Source organism: Pectinophora gossypiella, chromosome 5 (assembly GCF_024362695.1).
Source record: "Pectinophora gossypiella chromosome 5, ilPecGoss1.1, whole genome shotgun sequence".
NCBI classification, from domain to species: domain Eukaryota; kingdom Metazoa; phylum Arthropoda; class Insecta; order Lepidoptera; family Gelechiidae; genus Pectinophora; species Pectinophora gossypiella.
Window position 1 is genome coordinate 4,814,053 of NC_065408.1, and position 19,607 is coordinate 4,833,659.

Here is a 19,607-nt window from a genome sequence, read left to right on the forward strand (position 1 = left end):
TATTTACATACTTACGTCTCTTTCTTGTACTCCTTGTAAGTAAAGAATAGCAAGTGTGTCCCAAAATGTGGGACTGGGCTTTCAAAATAAAAGGTATTTTTTAAACCACACGCTTTTATTATTATTATTTTGGAAAAATACAAAATTTCTCCGCGCGCACACAGTCACTCTCCGCCACATAACCTTCTATGTTGTATTTTATTTGGTATCACGGTCTAACAGAATGCTCGAAGAGGCGTGGGCACTTAGTTCATATTGCGATAGATGTACCTATGCGACCCATTCGGATATAGTCGTCTTTCCCATACTAAATTCTTCAGAATTAACTTGGAAAAAAGTGCACGATTTCGCATGTGAGTCGTCTGACACAGCCGTATGAAACCTGTTATGACTGAATTATGTTAACAGAATATGTTTATTGAACGTATATATAGAATACAGAGTAATAATACGTATAGAACGGCAACTCTCCCCTCTCCACCAGCAGCTGAGATAGGATTACCCCCTCGGGTCTTACTTTAGTCTTCAATCGTATGGGCGTCAGACGTCACACACACAGATGCGCGTGTACGATAACGTCAATGTTTAGTATCTGTGTAAAAAGTGACGTCACACTTCGTCGTTTGTTCCAAACTTAGAAGCCTTGTAACTGTCTCTAGTTACAGAACTCGTGTCCCAATTTCTATTTCCGATGCAGGTTACAAGACGAAAATATTTCGTTGAGAAATAATTTATCAAGCTCTTATCTTGTCCATCTTCGACTTCACTGTCTTGCTTAGGTAACTGACTTAGTGGTCATCAAACTTTGGACTGTGCCTTTGGTGTGGTTCATTTTAGTTCGGGCGGATTTGGACTGAAAGCTCGGTGAGGTCTGGGTACTTAGTTCATCTTGCAATGTATGTCCCTATAACTACCCCAATTGGGATATTGAGCTTATATTATATTTGGACGGTTATCAGAGATCTTTTTCTTTTTATAAATTCAACTCATGTATATTTCCCATCCGTGTAAGCAGACACTATAATTATTGAATATTTAGGTAGATTGCCTTTACAATAGGCGTGAAAATGTGACAGTTACTTCTGCTTTTCTCTTTTTATATGGTATGGATTGTAAAGTTTCATTTTAATCTGGATCTGTGGTCTGAATTCACAAAAATTAAGTAAACATTATTTTTATTAAAACCCAAAAAACTGAGTGTTACAGTACAATTTTGCTGCTCAATATTATTATTGAGCTACACGCGTAGCAAAGTACTACGGCGTAGCAGTACGCTACATTGTAATTTAGACGCGACAACTTCGCTCGCTGCAAACCACTTTTTTGAATCTAACGAAATAAGGAACTTCGAAATAAGGAAATCGGTAATTACTTTTTAACACATCCATTTATACAAATCAAGATAAAAATAATTATACGTATCATAGGAAGCCGCAAACTATGAAGATAGCGAGATATAGAATCAGGTAGTATAAAACTCGGTTTGTTGTTTAAGAGTTATAGAATCTAAATATTAGTTTTTTTTTATAATATTTTTAATTTACAACAACAACTGTGTACATTTACCTACTACTTCTTTCACATTTTTTATTTGGCATTAATGTACTTAAAGAAAAAAGTAGACAAATGTATACATAACATAACTTTCCCAGACACTTCAAACAAAACACCTCCTTTTACAAAGACATGGACTAAAGACTGAAGTAAGTTCGAGGAGGGGTGAGGTAAATCTAACTCAGTCGCTGGAGGGGAGCGGAGAGTTGCCGTTCTACACGTAGTATTATTCCTTATTTTATGCTTTGGGTAACATTTTTCGAAGTAACAAATATCCAGGGCCTATTTGACCCTGAATAAACAGGTCACCTTCGTGGGTCGCCTGCAAATAATTGTCACATATGTATATTGAGAAAGGTTCACAGCGTCTTATATACCCTCCTTGTCCTTTGACCCGCTCTCTTTGCATAAATCCCTTAAATTGTTACAATAAATAAAATATTAGGGCACCTTGTCACTTGAGGAATATATTTAAGTGTATTTCAAAAATAGTCTAAGACGATTTTTAAGCGTATGTTTATAAGCGTGTATTTGATTCTTTTAAATGTTTTTGAGTGTCGAGGCAAACCTTTGTGGTTTAATGGTATATTTCAAACAAAGTGCCTACTAAGAATAAGGTTTTATAGCTAAAAATTTAAAAAAATAATTATAAATGTGGAGAAAGGAAGAGAAATATGTCAGGATCGTAGAAATTCCAAAATCTCAGCTTACCCCGGTGGGAAATATCCGTGAGTTTATGTATGTATGTATTAAGTCAATATCCCCCAAAACCTTTTGTTTCGCCGTCCGAGAGACCTCCGGCAGGTCTTGATTTGCCTTGGCTTACCTGGAAATCTCTAAATAGACTTCGGACTCAGGTGGGCCGAAGTAAGGACAATTTGTTCATGTGGGGTTTCTCGGATGGCTTGGACTTAAAGTGCAAGTGCGGCACTGGTCTCCAAACGATGGAACATCTTCATCGTGTCCTGCGTGCCCGAACACCTCCACGCAGGAGGATCTGATGAGTGCTGCAGATAGCGCCATACTTGTTGCCAAGTTTTGGGCCGATACTATTTAGTTTGCCATCGACACGATAAGAAGAAAAGTCAATATCAAAAAGAAATTTGTAAAATAATATTTACAAATATCTAATAAATGTGTCCTAATACAACCCAAAATTACCTTTTTAAGGACATCCCTTAGTTGTTCCATATATGTCCTAAGACTTCTAGTCTGGTCTGGTCTTCTAGGTTCGTTTGCTAAGAAAAAGAAAAAGTATGTCAGGATCGAAGCAAATGGAATTGTATTGTCTCTGCTTACCCCGGTGAGAATAGGCATGAGTTTATGTATGTATAATTGCACGCCCGTAATCCTTAATGGGGTGGGCACACGAGACAATGGGGCATGTAAACAGAAGACAACTTGCAAACATTCTCGATAAAAAGTCTTTTAATATAAGCTAGCATTTAAGATTCTACTGCTGGGTTAAGCCCTCCTTTTACTTAATTTCCATAAATAAATCATAAATAATACCTGTTTGAGAAAAGAGGCTATACAAAGCTGGATATATGACAGGCCATAATGATGATGATGATAAATATTCATTAAAGGCAGTAAAAAATAATAATATGTATTATTTTTCCTGAAACTTGGAATTGCGAAATATATCAAAGACCTTACAACCTTTCCTCGTAAAATTTCACTGACATGGATGAGGAGGGAACTTTTTTACCTCTCAAATCCTCACGTAAAACCTTCTTACATGACACTCCCGATGATTGATAAATTGCCTGTCGGTTTTTTCTTGTTGACAGAATGAGTAATATTTTTGTGAGGATTTTCCTTGGACCATGATTTGATATTTTTAGGTCCTGTTACGTCGAAAGCAACTCAAATGGACCTATTTTATGATAGATGTATCCGTGAGTGGGGAACTAGCGTGATTCAAATGAAAAATTGACGTCTACTGATACATAAATATGCGTACCTAGGTACCTACACACTCGTGTGCGTGATTAATAGTAATTATTCACTGTTCGTATGATACAGCGGGCTTAGCACCGTACGCGCGCGAGTCTTTCTCGCCGACATACGTCACCTGTCACTCTCTCACACTACTGCACAGAAAGAGACAGATGATCTTTGTCGCGGCGAGAAAGAATTGCGTGCTTATGGTGCTAAGCCCGATGGTAACCCGCCTTATCAATAAATAAAAATATAAATTTAAAACTAAAACTCGACTACGGAAAAATCGCGTGTCGTATTTCCTTTGTTCTCACTAGTTCGATTCATTAGTTCGATCGTCGAACTAGTGAGAATTATTTTTCTCATTAGTTCGATCGTCGTTTGACAGCCAATCAAAGTTCAAATTATTTTAGAATTGGATTTAATTTTACATGGTTGTCAAATACTTACGCAAACAATCACCGCTTGTTTAATTTTCTGATGACGTCATTAAAAAAAAACAGAACAAAAAGCGTCGTTGTCTGTTTTATATTTATTACTAGCGGCCGCCCGCGAGTTCGTTCGTAAGAATTTCCGTTTTTTTTTTAATTGTTAAAGCCTGTGTGTAAAATCCATTCAGTAGTTTTTGCGTGAAAGAGTAACAAATATACAAACATCCATACTCACAAACTTTCACATTTAATTTATAATATTAGTAAGATAGTCTCTTCTAATCGTGTGGGTTGTGAGATGGAATACCAGCCTCATCAACCCTGATGTCAGTGTTATGATTGAGCCGCCAAAGGCCCCTGACATGGCTCATTTAACGATTACTCACTAAAGAAAGAGAGAGTAAGATAGTATAATATTAGACATACCTACTGGTTGTTTTCAATCTCTGTCTAATTCATGTACCTACTTCATATTTTTTATACATTCATAATATAACCAGCCTATATACGTCCCACTGCTGAGCACAGGCCTCCCTTTAATCAACCATATCGATCGATAATCGATTTTTAGTCTTATTTTTTAAACTTTTCTCGCCTTAGAGCACATTGGATAACCCTGTAAAATAATATTTATTTATTTATTTATAAAAAAAGGTACATACAACATTACAGTGTAATCCAATGCGCTGTATGACGAGAAAAAAGACAATATAAAAACTAATATAACACAAAAAATAAACAATGAATGAAAAAAGAAACAAAAAGAAAAATAAGACTATGAACATGAAAAACAATAAAAAAATACAATTTCAAAATTAAAAGGTAAACTATCACACAAAAAAAAATATATTGAAATAATAATGTAAAAAAAAAACAAAACAGTAAATCATTAACAAATCTTCTCGCAAAAAGCCAAACACTCTCTCCATACACTCCACCATCTGTCAGCGAACACATCACAATGTGGTGTCGATTCCAACATTGCGGAGAGGAGACGCAATATGTTCTTTATGGAAATAAATAATAGCTGACCATGATTGGGTATACTATACATTACACCTCAGCCTGCCCGTCTGGGGAAACAGGCGTGGTGTTATGTATAATTTGTTAGAAAAGCTAAGTAACTTTACACACTTCTGGTTTCTGACAGAAACTAATACTCACTCATTGAAAAGAGCGAAAATGTTACTACATTTGTGGCTTTTCTTGTTTTCACATGAAAGAGGCCTTCACCAGTGTTCAAATAAGCTGAATTAACATTTCTCGGTCTTTTCACAGCGTTGGTATTCATTCAAACATTCATGAATGCCTGAAATATGTTTTAAAAGGGAACGTTTGGATGAATTTATTTTCACTTACTTTTCGCTTGAATATGTGATATGTATAATGACTACTGAAATAATAAAAACGCCTGCGTAGCGTACATGTACTAATCATATCAGCCTCACTCATGGCATAGAATAGAGAACAATACAAGGGGCCTCCACCAGGGTCGATGAGGTTGGTAATCCACCTCACCACCCACACGAGAGAAGAAGGGGCCTCTACGTGTTAGCTTCGACAACACGCGCGCCTTCCAAAGTCCGGGACTCCTTAGGCCCGAGATATGGAAACGACCGAAACTTCTCTTCTCTTATAATTTAGTTAACATTGTCCACAGGTGGTCCCACGGTCTGCTGTTCCACCAGGCGGTGGTGGACTGCGCCCGCGCCGCCATACTGCTGCCGCTCGGCATCGCCGTGTTCCGCTGCCAACCCGTCTACAAGTGTTCCCTCGTCGAAACTGCCTTCCTTTTGCTGGTGAGTTCGCTTGTATCTTTGCTCTATAATATTGTAAAAAAAAAGGCCAAGCGCTACTCTCACAATAACTCTAAAATAAATTGACCGATTTTGATGTTTCTTATGTGCGTTTGAATGGCTACGTTGTACGTAAATAGGTTATGAACGTAGGACCAAGGGAGTCAGCCAAGTTGCAAACGATTTCTAAAACTGACAGTGATGTAAAGTAACATGTCAATCCCATATATTAATATCGCTGTCGTTTTTCGTAATCATTTGCAACTTGAATAAGGCCCCTGAATCGCGAGTACATACTGCCGAAATATTTCGCATCGCGAAGAACGGAATGGAGTATGAGATGTTGACTGCTAAGCTGGACTAGCTGGCGAGACACTTATGAAAATTATGAGAGAGTTAGGAACCTTCAAGCGTGTTCTTATTAAGGTGATTCTTTTTTTTTATACAAAAGTTGATGCAGTGCTACAGGAAAAAGGATAGAAGAATTTTAAAACCGATAAATAGTAATATTTTGGTGTATTATTTTCGCAAACTGACAATAAATTAAAGCCCGCTCTCTATTTGTCCAACAAAGTGCCAATTTGTAGCAAATACAATAAGTCATGCTAAAAAGTGAAAAATCGATTTAATGCGTAAAAATAGCCCCGCAGTTGTGAGATATTGCCCTTAAACTTTTGATCTAGAATTTTCCCGAATTAACGAAGCTGAACCAACTACATCCCTTGGATCACGTCCAAATCAATTTTTTCTCTGAATCTATATTTTTATAAATGTGCGAGAACAAACTTTTGGGACGAAATGACTTAACGAAATGAGAATAAAAACGAGGAAAAGATTGATTGTTCCCAGTTTGAGGCAACGGCCTTCCAGTTGTCCAGTGTTCTATTCCCGTTTGCGACCAATCTAACATAAAATCACTTTGTGAGACTTTTTGTAATCTGGCCTATAACAGCCTCCGTGGTCCAGTGGTTGAGCATTGTGCTCACGATGCGGAGGTCCCGGGTTCGAATCCCGGTAGGGACACGTCACAAAAATCACTTTGTGACCCTAGTTTGGTTGGGACATTACAGGCTGATTTTCCAAAAGTAACATGATCCGTACTTCGGAAGGCACGTTAACCCGTTGTTCCCGGTTATATTACTGATGTAAGTAGGTACGTATTCGTTACATGAGTATCTCAGGCGCCATAGGACGGCTCTGTAATAACCCTGACACCAGGGTTGATGGGGTTGGTAATCCACTTCACAACCCACACGATAGAAGAATAAGATTGTTGATCTATAATATTATCATATAATCTAAACGATTTCCCTCATTCAGCGCTTATCGCTATCGACCCACTAGGGTCGATTTATTCTTTCAAATATTTTCCTCTCAGTCGACGCCCTGAGCCGAAGTTCGCGCCCAACTGGGCACCCTCAGGCCTGTGGTCTTAAATTTTGTACCACTCAGCTCTCAGCGCTCCCCATTTGTCTGGCCAAGTAGTTAATGCCATTTTCGCCAAATCTACAATAAATCACGTCTAAAATATATAATTTGATATTCCAGTGAATGATTTCACCAGAATACAACAAGTTAATGGACCACTTAAATACTAAAACCAAGTATAAAAAGTTCGCAACTCGACAAAGGCAGGCTGCGGTTTTAATATACTATCAAAATTAAGTACGGGGTATTATTCTTCGTCTTTATTATCTTGAACTGAAGTTAAGTACCAATAAATCACCTCCGGACAGGCTCAGACAATGCTGTCCTTTCTGTCTACCCTCATTTGTTACTGTGTTTGCGAGAACAAGAATAGATGTGTTTATTTTCCTCTAATTTCCTCCTTTCTGCAAAGCTTACTCGTATTCACATGTTTTTCTAGCTCTTTTTGTAATTTACTTTTGATTTATTATTCCTTAACAAATATGTACACTGAAGCTAGATAAACGGCTTAACAGATGAGAAGAAACATTTTCCAACACCACGTAATGGTATTTGCGGTAAATCTACAAAAAGTCACGTCAAAAAGAAAAGATTTCTTCATTTATTTATAAAATAGTACACCGACAGCTTACATAATAAAACATTAAATAAAATAAAAGTTACATCAGGAATTAGACTGTTACATAAGCCAATTATAGGTGCACACAACATTTGCAGTGTAAGACAGTGTAATCGTTTAGGTAGATAATATTTTTGAAAAGAGAAAATGCATTTTTCTTGAATAGCAGAATGTAACCTTGTTTTTTTTTAAACTTTTATTATCACAGGCAAAGGCCCCCTTGAGGTTCCACTTCACAGGTTCTGTACAGTATGAATTGTTAATGACTCAGCCTAGCCAGCGGGACGACCACGTAACCCCTTTCAGTTTGACGACAGAGATGTTTCACACGGTTAAACATGACTAAGCATAACAGAGCATCGCGCCTGTATCACTGAAGGGGTAGGCAGACAGACAGATAGTATATACAGCCACTCCTCGCCAGCTATTACCCACTCCCACAGACAAAAGAGGAATTGTGGGGGTTTTGTGGGGTTTTTATTGTAACAAAATTTTTGGTGTCCTTGTGAAAAATTATGAAGAATAAACATTTAACTTGTAAATATGAAACTGTGTAAATATTTTTCAAGCTGGGGAAATTATACATTATGTGTTTAATGTGTGTGTGTGTGTGTGGGCACGTTAAGCCGTTGGTCCCGGATATTAGCCGTAAAAACACCTCCACCAACCCGTAGTGGAGCAGCGTGGTGGAGTATGCTCCATACCCCCTCCGCTTGATTGAGGGGAGGCCTGTGCCCAGCAGTGGGACGTATATAGGCTGTTTATGTTATGTTATGTGTTTGAGTGATTGGAAAATTATGTTTTAATTTTCATTTAAATATTTGCTTTTCGTTTGCAATGAAACAACATGCTTTTTAGTTCTGTATCGTACATCATAAGAAATGATTGCAAGCTGTCTTCTGATTAAGTAGTCACAAGATGCATAAGTACAGTAGGAGTTAATAAACTTAAGTAGGTATGTATTTTTTAAATTTCGTGTCCCCTCAGGTTTTGACTTTGAAAGTAAAACAAACATTTAAACTTCTGTTACAAATTTTACGCTAGTGCCGTCGCTGGGAGGAATTAAAACGGGAATACTTCTATTTCCGTCCTCATGGGACCTTAAAACAGCCGTTAGGCAGAATTTAAACGTGCCCCCAGCGGCTAACACTTACACACAGAAAAGCGAACCTTGTAATACAACGGTTTAGGTACATAAAAATTCAAAATGGTTTCCATTGAATTAATTACGAAGGAAATAAAATCTTTTGGCAGTTTCACGAAATGAAATAGGAGCTCGGTGGCGCAGCGGTAAACGCGCTCGGTCTGCGATTGTTGAAGTTAAGCAACTTTCGCAAAGGCCGGTCATAGGATGGGTGACCACAAAAAAACAAAAATTTTCATCTCGAGCTCCTCCGTGCTTCGGAAGGCACGTTAAGCCGTTGGTCCCGGCTGCATTAGCAGTCGTTATTAACCACCAATTCGCACTGGGCCCGCGTGGTGGTTTAAGGCCCGATCTCCCTATCCATCCATAGGGAAGGCCCGTGCCCCAACAGTGGGGACGTTAATGGGCTGATGATGATGATGACTAAATGAAATGAAAAATAATTTTTTTTACTTGTCCTATTTATAGTATTTTTCAACCTAATTAGTTAATAATGATTAGTTCAACCAGACTAGTTAATTATTAATTATTGTTAATTGATATATTTTTATAGCACTTATCCATGCTTAGGGAAACGCACAAAGAGAAAAAATTAAATGAAAAAATAATTATATATAATCTATTTATACATCCCAACTATATCTTTGCTGAATGTGACAATACGATGATTTATCTTTTTAGTAGCGGCATAGAATAATAAATACCAGCAGTAGCAGAATACCAGGGTCGTAGCTCACGCCGCGGCATGTTCCCACTTTGGGTTCATTCCCGGCAGTAAAAAGACGCAAAAGTTATGTGAAAAGATCTTTACTAACTTTAGGCAGACAGGGGTGCTAATTCCTGTAAATACCATCTAATTTTATTTTAAGTTATATCTGTCATTTTCTTATCCGCCGAAAAGGAAAGGGACGGGTAATCGACAAGCATAAAATTTATGGAACACACGTCAATTTTAAGCACAAATCTAAACCAACCGTCTAAAAATTTTACACCCGTCAATAACCCGACATAGTTAAGTAGACAGCACGACAAACGGATTGCATACCAGCGACGTACCTTTTGATTCGCCCGGGTTATTCATTCATTTACTCATTCTTCCTAAAATTAAGAGCTGTGAATCATCCGTCCCTTTCCTTTTCGACGGATATGAAAATGACGGATATAACTTAAAATAAAATTAGGCGATGTCTGCAGGAATCGGGGCCAGGATCAGAGTACAAAGAACAATTGAAGAAGAAAGAACAATTTGGAAAAAAGCACTGTCTGCTTTTTGGCCTTACTATTAACAAAAATAATTATAACAGGAACATTCCCACTTTGGAAATATTCCCGGGAACGGCATATCACTGGGTAATGTGATAACATTGACGACTTGTAGTTCTGCCCATGCCGATGATACGTTCTTGCATGACCATAATGGCCCCGATTCCTGCAGACGCCTCCAAATTTTATTTTAAGCTATACCTGTCATTGTCTCCGCCAAAAATGAAAAGGACGGATGATTGACAACTGTTATTTTCAAAATGAATGAGTGAGATGAATAAAATAGGCATCCCGACGACATTCAACCTGTCTGACGTGTGCTGTCAACTTAATTCTGTCGGGTTTATTGGTCAATATAAAATTTTGGAAGAGTTTTCTTTTTAATTTCTGCCTAAAATTGACGTGTGTTCCGTAAATTTTATGCCTGTCAATTGTCCGTCCCTTCCCTAAGATAACGACTGGTATAACTTAAAATAAAATTAGACGGTGTGTACGGTCACGAGCATTAATATAAATATATACACTTTGGTACCATGTCACATTAACTTTTTTGACAAATTGAACTGTAAGTCTCACTAAATGTCAAATATGTGCGACAGAGTCCTAAAGTGGGTACATTATATTGCTCATGACTGTACTGGAATCAACACCAATGTATGTAAGTCTATATATTTTACACGAATACCGATCCCGACTAATAACTCATCTAAGAGGCTAATGAGATACGAGATTCTAATTAGAAGTTGCTTTCAGGTGACGGTATCAACGGTGAATATGCTGACGACAGTACTCAATGACAGTCCTATTTTCCCGGAAAACGAAGAGGAACAAGCCGATTTGTCAGCCCCATTACTCATGGATAGCCCTCAGGTACTAAAATATCAAAAGCATTATCATTTGTCAAAAACTTGCTTTTGAAACTCCATTCTCCAGAACATTAAAAAATTACTTAGAAATAATAGGAAATAAATAGTTTTATTAAGTGCCTAAAGTGTTAAAAATGTCCAAGACACAATAATAACAGTACTTATAAGCTAGTTTCCAACTAGTCAAATCAGTTACTTTTTCTAAGAAAACACACTATGACGTCATAGAAAAACGTGATAAAATGTCGGACTTATTATTACGTTATTCTTAATCAATATTCATAAATTGAGGAGCTCGGTGGCGCAGCGGTAAACGCGCTCGGTCTGCGATTGTTGAAGTTAAGCAACTTTCGCAAAGGCCGGTCATAGGATGGGTGACCGCAAAAAAAAAGTTTTCATCTCGAGCTCCTCCGTGCTTCGGAAGGCACGTTAAGCCGTTGGCCCCGACTGCATTAGCAGTCGTTAATAACCACCAATCCGCACTGGGACCGCGTGGTGGTTTAAGGCCCGATCTCCCTATCCATCCATAGGGAAGGCCCGTGCCCCTGCAGTGGGGACGTTAATGGGCTGGTGATGATGATTCATAAATAAGTTAAATAAGAAAAAGAAAATGTTTTTTGTTACTTTTGGATCTGTAATACTGGAGTTAAAAGGGCCACGTCGAATCAATTCATATAAAAATAGCAATATTGCTATTTGACACTTAGTTTTATATGCTCAAATATCAAATTGCCATTTTTAGTTACAGTGACTATATATTTTTTGTTGCAGTGCGTTCTTTTTGGCACGTTCATGATATGGTTTGCATCAATCACAATAAACCTTGGACCAACGTTCTTATCCGGGGCTTTAGCTGCCAGTGCTGGCTCCTACGGGTCCTATGGGCCGGCCCCATCGTGTCCGCTAGTCCGGGGACCCTTCAGGCATTATGTACTTAACGCGCTTTGGATAGGCGTCAATGCAGTCTGTGTAGGACTGACGCTTTTCCACTTGAAGAAACTCCACAGAGATCTTACTAAGGTTCGTATACTCATTAATTTCTCGCCCTATATAGTACAGATGGCATAGAGAAGTTGAATACGTACTTTGACCGAATTGATTTCAGCTTCGTTTGAATAATTTGCCTCGTCACCATTGACCTCGTATATAAAAAATAGACTATCAATCTCTGTAAAAAAGTGTCCGCGGCGCATTTTGTCACTTAGTTGCAACAAACGTTAAAAAACGTTATTGCTCTTTATTTTAACACCAATAACATCTTGATTTGAGGGAACGAACTTGTAGTTCTGTTTACGTATTTACAACACGGTGCAGACGCTTTTTTAGAAAAAAATCTTAGCGATTGTGAGTCTATTTCTTTATGTGCAGTGCTCGTCACACTCATTTTCATGTTCGATCTTAAGACAAAACTTCTCCATGATCATTTGACCGTGATATATCGTGTCATGTCATCACGCTTTATGATTTGTGGATAGCTATAGCGGATGTTTTGGATGACACGTAAACTTTTGTAGTGCAATAACGGCAGATTCCTGACATCAGTACCAGAGCCTCGGAATTCGTGGAACGGCCAAAACTTTGCGAAGCTACAATACATAACTTGGGAGCAGGAGAACTGCATTACTTGTGATTCCACGGAACTTTCGTTGGTACCATGCCAATGTTCGTGGTGTGCCGTAAATAAGTCTCAAAGAAATAAACAAAGAAATACTATTACCTTGTTATTTTAAAAACGCAGCTTTTGTCTGCCAAAGTCCTCGTGGAGCTGTGCAATTAAAAGTATCAATATTATTCAAAATTCTCTAGGGTACACAAATTACGAGATTTTATCACAATGTGACACGTACCATCAACAAATACTTCTGAAAATATATTTTTAAAAGTAAGTAGATAACGTAGTCATCGTTTTCGTCTTTGCCGGTTGTCATTTGTTTCATCGAAGGCGGAAAAAGAATCAAATTCAAATTCTCACTGGCCAGTAAGTTAGGTAGACGAACTCTTTGGAAACCTTTGGAATATAAGAGCAGCGAGCGTCTTCAGGAGGAAGGAGTCCACAACATAAACATAAACTCACGACTATATTTCCAAAAGGGTAGTCAGACAGGTACATCCGTCGCATGATGAACTAAGTAACAGCTCTTCATCAGTGAGACCTACATGAAAACCGTATCGTCGTTAGTGAAAATTGCACTTAAGATAAATGAATAAGGTACGAGATCGAACTGGCGTTCCCCGTTTGAGAAGCAAGCCGATGAATCACAGGACCACAGTGCCATCCACAACATGGATAAAGTTTAAATCTTATCGCATGCAGGCTAACGTAGAGGCAGTACGCGTAGCCGGTCTAGTGACCACACTTGTCAGCATGGCCGGAGACAACAGACGCATGGACTCACTGCCCAACAGCGTTGGACCCAGAGTAAGTACATGCATGACCCACACTCGTAGCATGTAGACTAGCCTTGCCTTGCGGAATGATTCTGTCTTTGCACCTTCTTCCTTAAACAACTACTTACTTTAAACTAAACCTTAATAAACTAATCTAAAAAAAACTTAAATAAATCTTTACAACCTCAACCACACTAAACTTTCTCTATTAAAATTTCTCTTCAGCACTAGCTCTCGAAGCACTAACTTTTCATAATTTCCTTTTTTAACTAATAAAAGAAATCTGTCTAGAGCACGTCGTCAGTAATTATGAAAGTTCTTTCAATGCGAACTCTTTTAACGTTTTTAAATTCCACTAGTCTTGTTTGCCCATCTTTAACTAGGTGTACTCCGAGCGCGCAGATGGGACTTTGTCGTGATTAATTGAAGTATCTCCTACTTTGACAAGGTTCTTTCCGCGCTTGCTTTTCCTATGACGTCAATGACGTTTATTTTTCTTTCAGACTGTAGATGGTGCTATTTCGGATGGGCAGTGCAATAGGCCGACTGGAAGTTCGAACTTGCCGTTTGGTGGGGGAAGACGGTTGAGGGGGTACCTCGCGCGGGTGGAGCGGGAGGGAGTGCGGCGCGTACGCATGTTCCTCGTGATCACTGCAGCCTATGTCCTGTTCTGGGGTCCACTGTTTATAATCACTTTGCTGCATCACCCAGCTTTGACGTCGCATATAGCTTATGAGGTGAGTTTTAAGTTTGGAATTAATGCATAGATGAACTTTTCGCAAAATAGGTCGATCTATCATGAGTATTTTTGCATAGATAGTCCTCGTATATGAAGACAAAAGACACAAGTACAGGATAGACAGACATTTGGAGAAGTTTTGCAGGAAAAGTACTTTACTGATAATTAGCGACATTTTCAAGGGATTAAAATATGATTTAGTTGACCCGGAAATTAAGTGGGGCATATCTCCGCGGTTCTCCCACTAATGAGGTAATTGAATGACTTGCGGTTACCCGATACTTCCAACGTTCTCATCGTCATTTACTTTGCTGAGCGTGCTGAGGTGACACCAGTATTAATTATAATTATAATAATTTTGAACATATTCTGTCTTATTACAAAATGAAGACTGTAATATACACCTATGATATGCCAAGAAAGAAATCTCGCGGCCGCAGCGCTAGTGTCATAGTTTCTGTATACGTAGAATTATTATGACCTCTCGACTTGTCAATTAGGTCCATTAAAATCCGTTGACTTCTTTCGTAACGCGGACTATATTTTAAAACTGGTACTTAATAGATATCTTTAGTCGTTTTTTCATATGTCAAACAATTTACGAACTCCATCTCCTGCAGATGTACTTCCAAATCACACTTCACATCTCGTACGTGCACGCGGCAGTGAACCCACTGCTTTTCATGGCGCTACACCGGGCATTGCGACGAGCCACACTTCAGCTATGCTGTGGCTGTTGCGTGCATTGGAGTCAGTTTGTACTGGCTCTCACTGCTGCTGGTAAGTGTTTATTTATTTATTTAATAGATCACTTACAGCTATGCACATTATAATATTTAGTTAAGACGTTATTAAACTAAGTAAAACAGTACTTATGTGTAATGAGCAGTTCCTGGGAATGTTCCTAAAGTAGACATGTTCCCTTGCTGCTTTTGTTTCTCAAATTGTTCTTTCCTGTAATCTGTTCTTATCTGCCTAAGGTTAGGTAATAGAGCTCTTTTTACATAAGTTTTGCGCCTGTTTATTGCTGGGAACGTTCCCAAAGTGGGGACATTTCCAGAAACGGCACATCACGGGTTATGACGTCTCGATACTTTTACTGATCTTCGCCAAAGTTGTTCCAGAGCGTCGTAGGTACTTTTACTTACTTTTATATGAAAGTAAACACACACATATATATATATATATATATATATATATATATATATATATATATATATATATATATATATATATATATATATATATATATATATATATATATATATATATATATATATATATAAAAGTAACTGCGCAATGCAATCAAATATCAAATAGCAATACTGCTTTCTTAGACGAATTGCTTCGATATGGCCTTTTTAATACCCCAGTTCTTTCATAATTTAATTTTATGACCTTCGCTTCGCAAAAGCAGGTTTAAAATAGCTTTTTCTCTAAAGGACCCGCCTAAAGTCAACGCCTAGTCTTGTTTGAGGTCGTAAGGCCAAATGTCCTTTTAATATCCAAACCCCACTGTTTTAGTATTGGGTCTGGAATAAATTTTAATATTGGTCTCGGCCTTAGGAGATTAGTCTAGTCCAAATCTTGTCTTGTTATCATCACATCCCTTTAATCTGACCTAACCTTATCACCTGCTTGTATAAAACCAACACTTAAAATTTCCATTGAGCAATCACCCCGCCATGGGTCTAGACGTCCCCATTATCGTTCTAGCCGGTGACCACGTTTCCGGAAGCGCCCCCAGCATCACCCCCATCGACGCCTGAAGTGCCTACCGCTCCTGTTTTAAAATACTTAAGTTCCCATTTAACCGACTTCATTTCTTTTTCCATAGCGCAATCACCACTAGCCCCATCATCGTTCTCCCCAGCGGCCCCCTCACCGGAGCCGCCCCCAGCGCCACCCCCACCGATGGCGCCCCCAGCGCCAGTACCAGCGCCCCCGGCCGCCCCCGCGCCTCACACGATGATGGTAATTACCTCTTATATGTAAGTGTTGACACCGTAATACGTGGTTTAACTCACTCGCACGACCCCGCACGACCCCTAAACCCCGCGAGTTCAGACTACGACGATTGTGACTGCCTAGCATGGAGCTATCGGGATATTTGTATGGGGTGATGAGAAAATTGTTATATCGAAGTCAATTTGCTTCCTTTGGTATATATAATGATGAAAACATAAATGTTTCAGCTAAGTTTTGATATTTCCGTAAGTTAAAATCAATTAAGAAATTATTATCTCATCAGTCCACGCTTTTATAACCTGACAGCATTCTATCGCAACTTCAGACCTTCAATAGTGGCGTGACTGTCCTATAGCTACCAATTCTTTAGTTAAACGATATAAAATCTCGATCTCAGAATTGGGAAGCTGAGTGTGACGCTGAGAGTATGTCGAGTGCCCGTGTACAGGGAGACGAGGATATGATGGGGGAATGGACCGGCAGTATGCGGCGCCCGCGGTCTCCGAGCCCGCTGCTGCCTGCGATCTGAACTGCGCACACTCCTGCGCCTAGTCGTGCGCATAGTCGTGCGCATCCCCAGGCGCATTCTCGCCGGCATACTCGCGACGCCCGCGCTCACGACGACGCGCAGCCACCGGCCAACGACTCTGGCGAGACATATCCATCACCTGCTATTATCGTCCGTAGTCCGTACCAAGTTACTGTAAATATATACTACTAATAATATATATACTACTAATTAAATACAAAGTTTTGAAAACATATATTTATAATCCTGTATATAATCTTCCATGTTCGTAGTCGTGACGTTCAGTAGATTAACCATGAAAATAACGGGGTAATATAATATTAAGTTGAACAAATATAAATAGTATAAAATAATCTAATAAATACATCTTAATGTGAAAAATTATGTAAGATTGTCGTTTAACAAATCTATAGATAAGATAAATGTTTAAGAAATTGTGAAAAGCTCAATTCTAAACGATCAATATTTTGTAGTGTTGCACCTAATTAGTATTCAATGGCAATTCATAGAAAGTATATACCTACATTAACAAAGGATATAATATAGTATTTTTATCAGTGTTAAAAACTGAGAGTATAATAAAAAAAAAAACACGATTCAACAACGATAAACTGCTGTGTTTATTAGAAAATCCTTTATCATATATAATTATGTACAACACCAAGTAGATAGGTTTAGATAAATGTGTGTAAATTATTAAATTGTTAGGTGTATCTGTTACTAAGAACTATACAAGTTTCTCCTTGATATTTTGTTGTATCATGAACTCTATAATTAATTTTAATAATGTTGTTGTATTTGATAAAATTATTGAACTTCTTGAGTCATCTATTCCACGTAACACCTATCTTTAAAGACTGACTACCCTTTGTTTGTCTTTGTAATCATTTATTTCTACTACCACTTTCACAGTATTTTCACTGTTTTTTTTTATGAGTAGATAAACTAGGCAATGTTAATACAGAATTAATCAATTTCTGCTTAATATTGGTTATTGCTCATTTACGGTGCACCGAATTACTATTTGAAATTATATATTTAAATGTAGGTTTTAGACCAGTTCCGCTCGCACGTAATTACAGTTGAAACGCGTGGTCTTCGTGACGCAGTGACCACATAATTAAAACTGTTGAAGCCTAACCTAACCTAACTGTGCATGTGGACAACATATTTGAATATTCACTGAAAGCTAAGACGATAAATGGGCGATAACCCTAATTGTAAGATAATATTAAGTCGGTTCCTATGAACACAATTCTTATGACTATCTGTATACCTAATGTGGTAGATCTCAACTAATGTGTCAAATATTATATAAAAATATATCTAACAGTGCTAGGAAAGTAAATAAGGAAAGGAAATTAAATAGTTTAAAATATTTTCAGTTTAAATTTTATATAACATTTACAATCTATGCATATTTCGTTCAGCAATAACATAATTATATTTATGATCATTTTGTTAAATATTATAATTTATAATAACATAGTATGTTACATAATATGTGTTACGAATTATTTATAGAACTGAAATCAGTAGGAATATTTCATTTTATAATGTTCTATATTGATAGATATACATTATTATATCATCCTCAAATTTTATATAAACTGAAATATTCGTCCTGTATACAAGTTTGTTATCCATATACAAGATTTACTAACGCCGCTTATAAATTTCTAATCGAAGCTACAGGATTGTATATTTGTGTCAATCTCACACGATGCAGTAGGTACATATTATATTACAAATATAGAATAAAACTGAAGAAAGTTATTCGACACATTCGCGAAATATACAATTATAAATATCTATGATTCTCCATAAAAGTATACAATATAGTATACATAAATCCATACATTATTTTATTGTACTTCTTCACTCCTGATTGATGTCAACATTGTGTAAAGATAAAAAATAAATTAACAGAAATAAATATAAAATTGTGTTCTATCAGATTTTAAATAAAAGAACAGAAGGATAAACGATAACAATAAAAAGATTTATTAAATGTTTTATGTGTTTTTATTTGGTCATAAAGCAACCCGTGGATCTTGGAAGTACGTCATAAAAAGTGTGGATTTGATATCCAATATTCATACTACTCAGCTGGACTGGGAGTAAACACGAGCAAATACGAGGCGTAAAAGACCACATCAAAGCCATGTAAAATACCAATATTGCAGAAGGTAGCTAGTGCTTTTTTAGTTGAATACCTTTGATGTAGCCTTTTTGTCGTCAACTATGCAATTATGGCCTTATGGCGATGCGTGTAGAATGTAAAAGAGTTTTGGTTTGCTTATATACAATAAAATAAAATAATTAAAAGTTAGTCTTAAAATAAACCTACTTGCGATTGGCACTCCGCTGCACAGACAGCCAATGCACAACGATAAGAACTCGTTAGACATCGTAAATAGCTTTAAGTATCGAATTGGTACTGCGCAGGATACGATGCTCCTGAGTAAGGTTATGAAATCTGGGACAACACTTTGAATCGTATTTTTTATATAATAGACTTCTCATCCGCCTACTGCAATTTCTCACAACCTGTATCGGCGAGGGAAAGAAGCAGCAAAAAACCTAGGAACAGGGCCTTAGACGTTCTTAAACACCGGACGTTTAAGTTGGAATTTGGATACAGCAATATTGCGTAACGCTATTATTACCCTCATTAGGAACCTTGTATCCCCAAACTAAAAGTAGCTTAATAAACATTGACAAGTAGCTCGTTAAGTCTAATTGGCCCTCAACGAAACGAAACACCTGTTGAGTTGGCCAGCCATCGGGTCAGGTAAGGTTAATAATGTATGAGGTCGTTCTATGTGAGGTTTAACAAAGGTGGTTTATTTTTAACACCGCAACCATAGACTTAGAACTTTTTCGCGCTTACGCTTCTCTACAAATAACAAACAAAATGTGCTACCCGCGTCAATAT

The 19,607-nt window shown here is 37.7% G+C and overlaps 1 protein-coding gene across 1 annotated transcript in view; it reads left to right on the forward strand.

The window, feature by feature from the left end:
• The window catches only part of LOC126366617 (uncharacterized), a 37,740-nt gene extending 20,955 nt beyond the window's left edge, over positions 1–16,785 (forward strand). Inside the window, exons 3-10 of the mRNA XM_050009793.1 lie at positions 5,590–5,728; positions 10,933–11,049; positions 11,817–12,065; positions 13,360–13,464; positions 13,937–14,170; positions 14,793–14,952; positions 16,010–16,146; positions 16,589–16,785. Of these exons, the coding sequence (XP_049865750.1) occupies positions 5,590–5,728; positions 10,933–11,049; positions 11,817–12,065; positions 13,360–13,464; positions 13,937–14,170; positions 14,793–14,952; positions 16,010–16,146; positions 16,589–16,669 (1,222 nt within the window). The 3' untranslated portion in view covers positions 16,670–16,785. The remainder of the gene's footprint in view (positions 1–5,589; positions 5,729–10,932; positions 11,050–11,816; positions 12,066–13,359; positions 13,465–13,936; positions 14,171–14,792; positions 14,953–16,009; positions 16,147–16,588) is intronic.
• Positions 16,786–19,607: the final 2,822 nt, after the last annotated feature.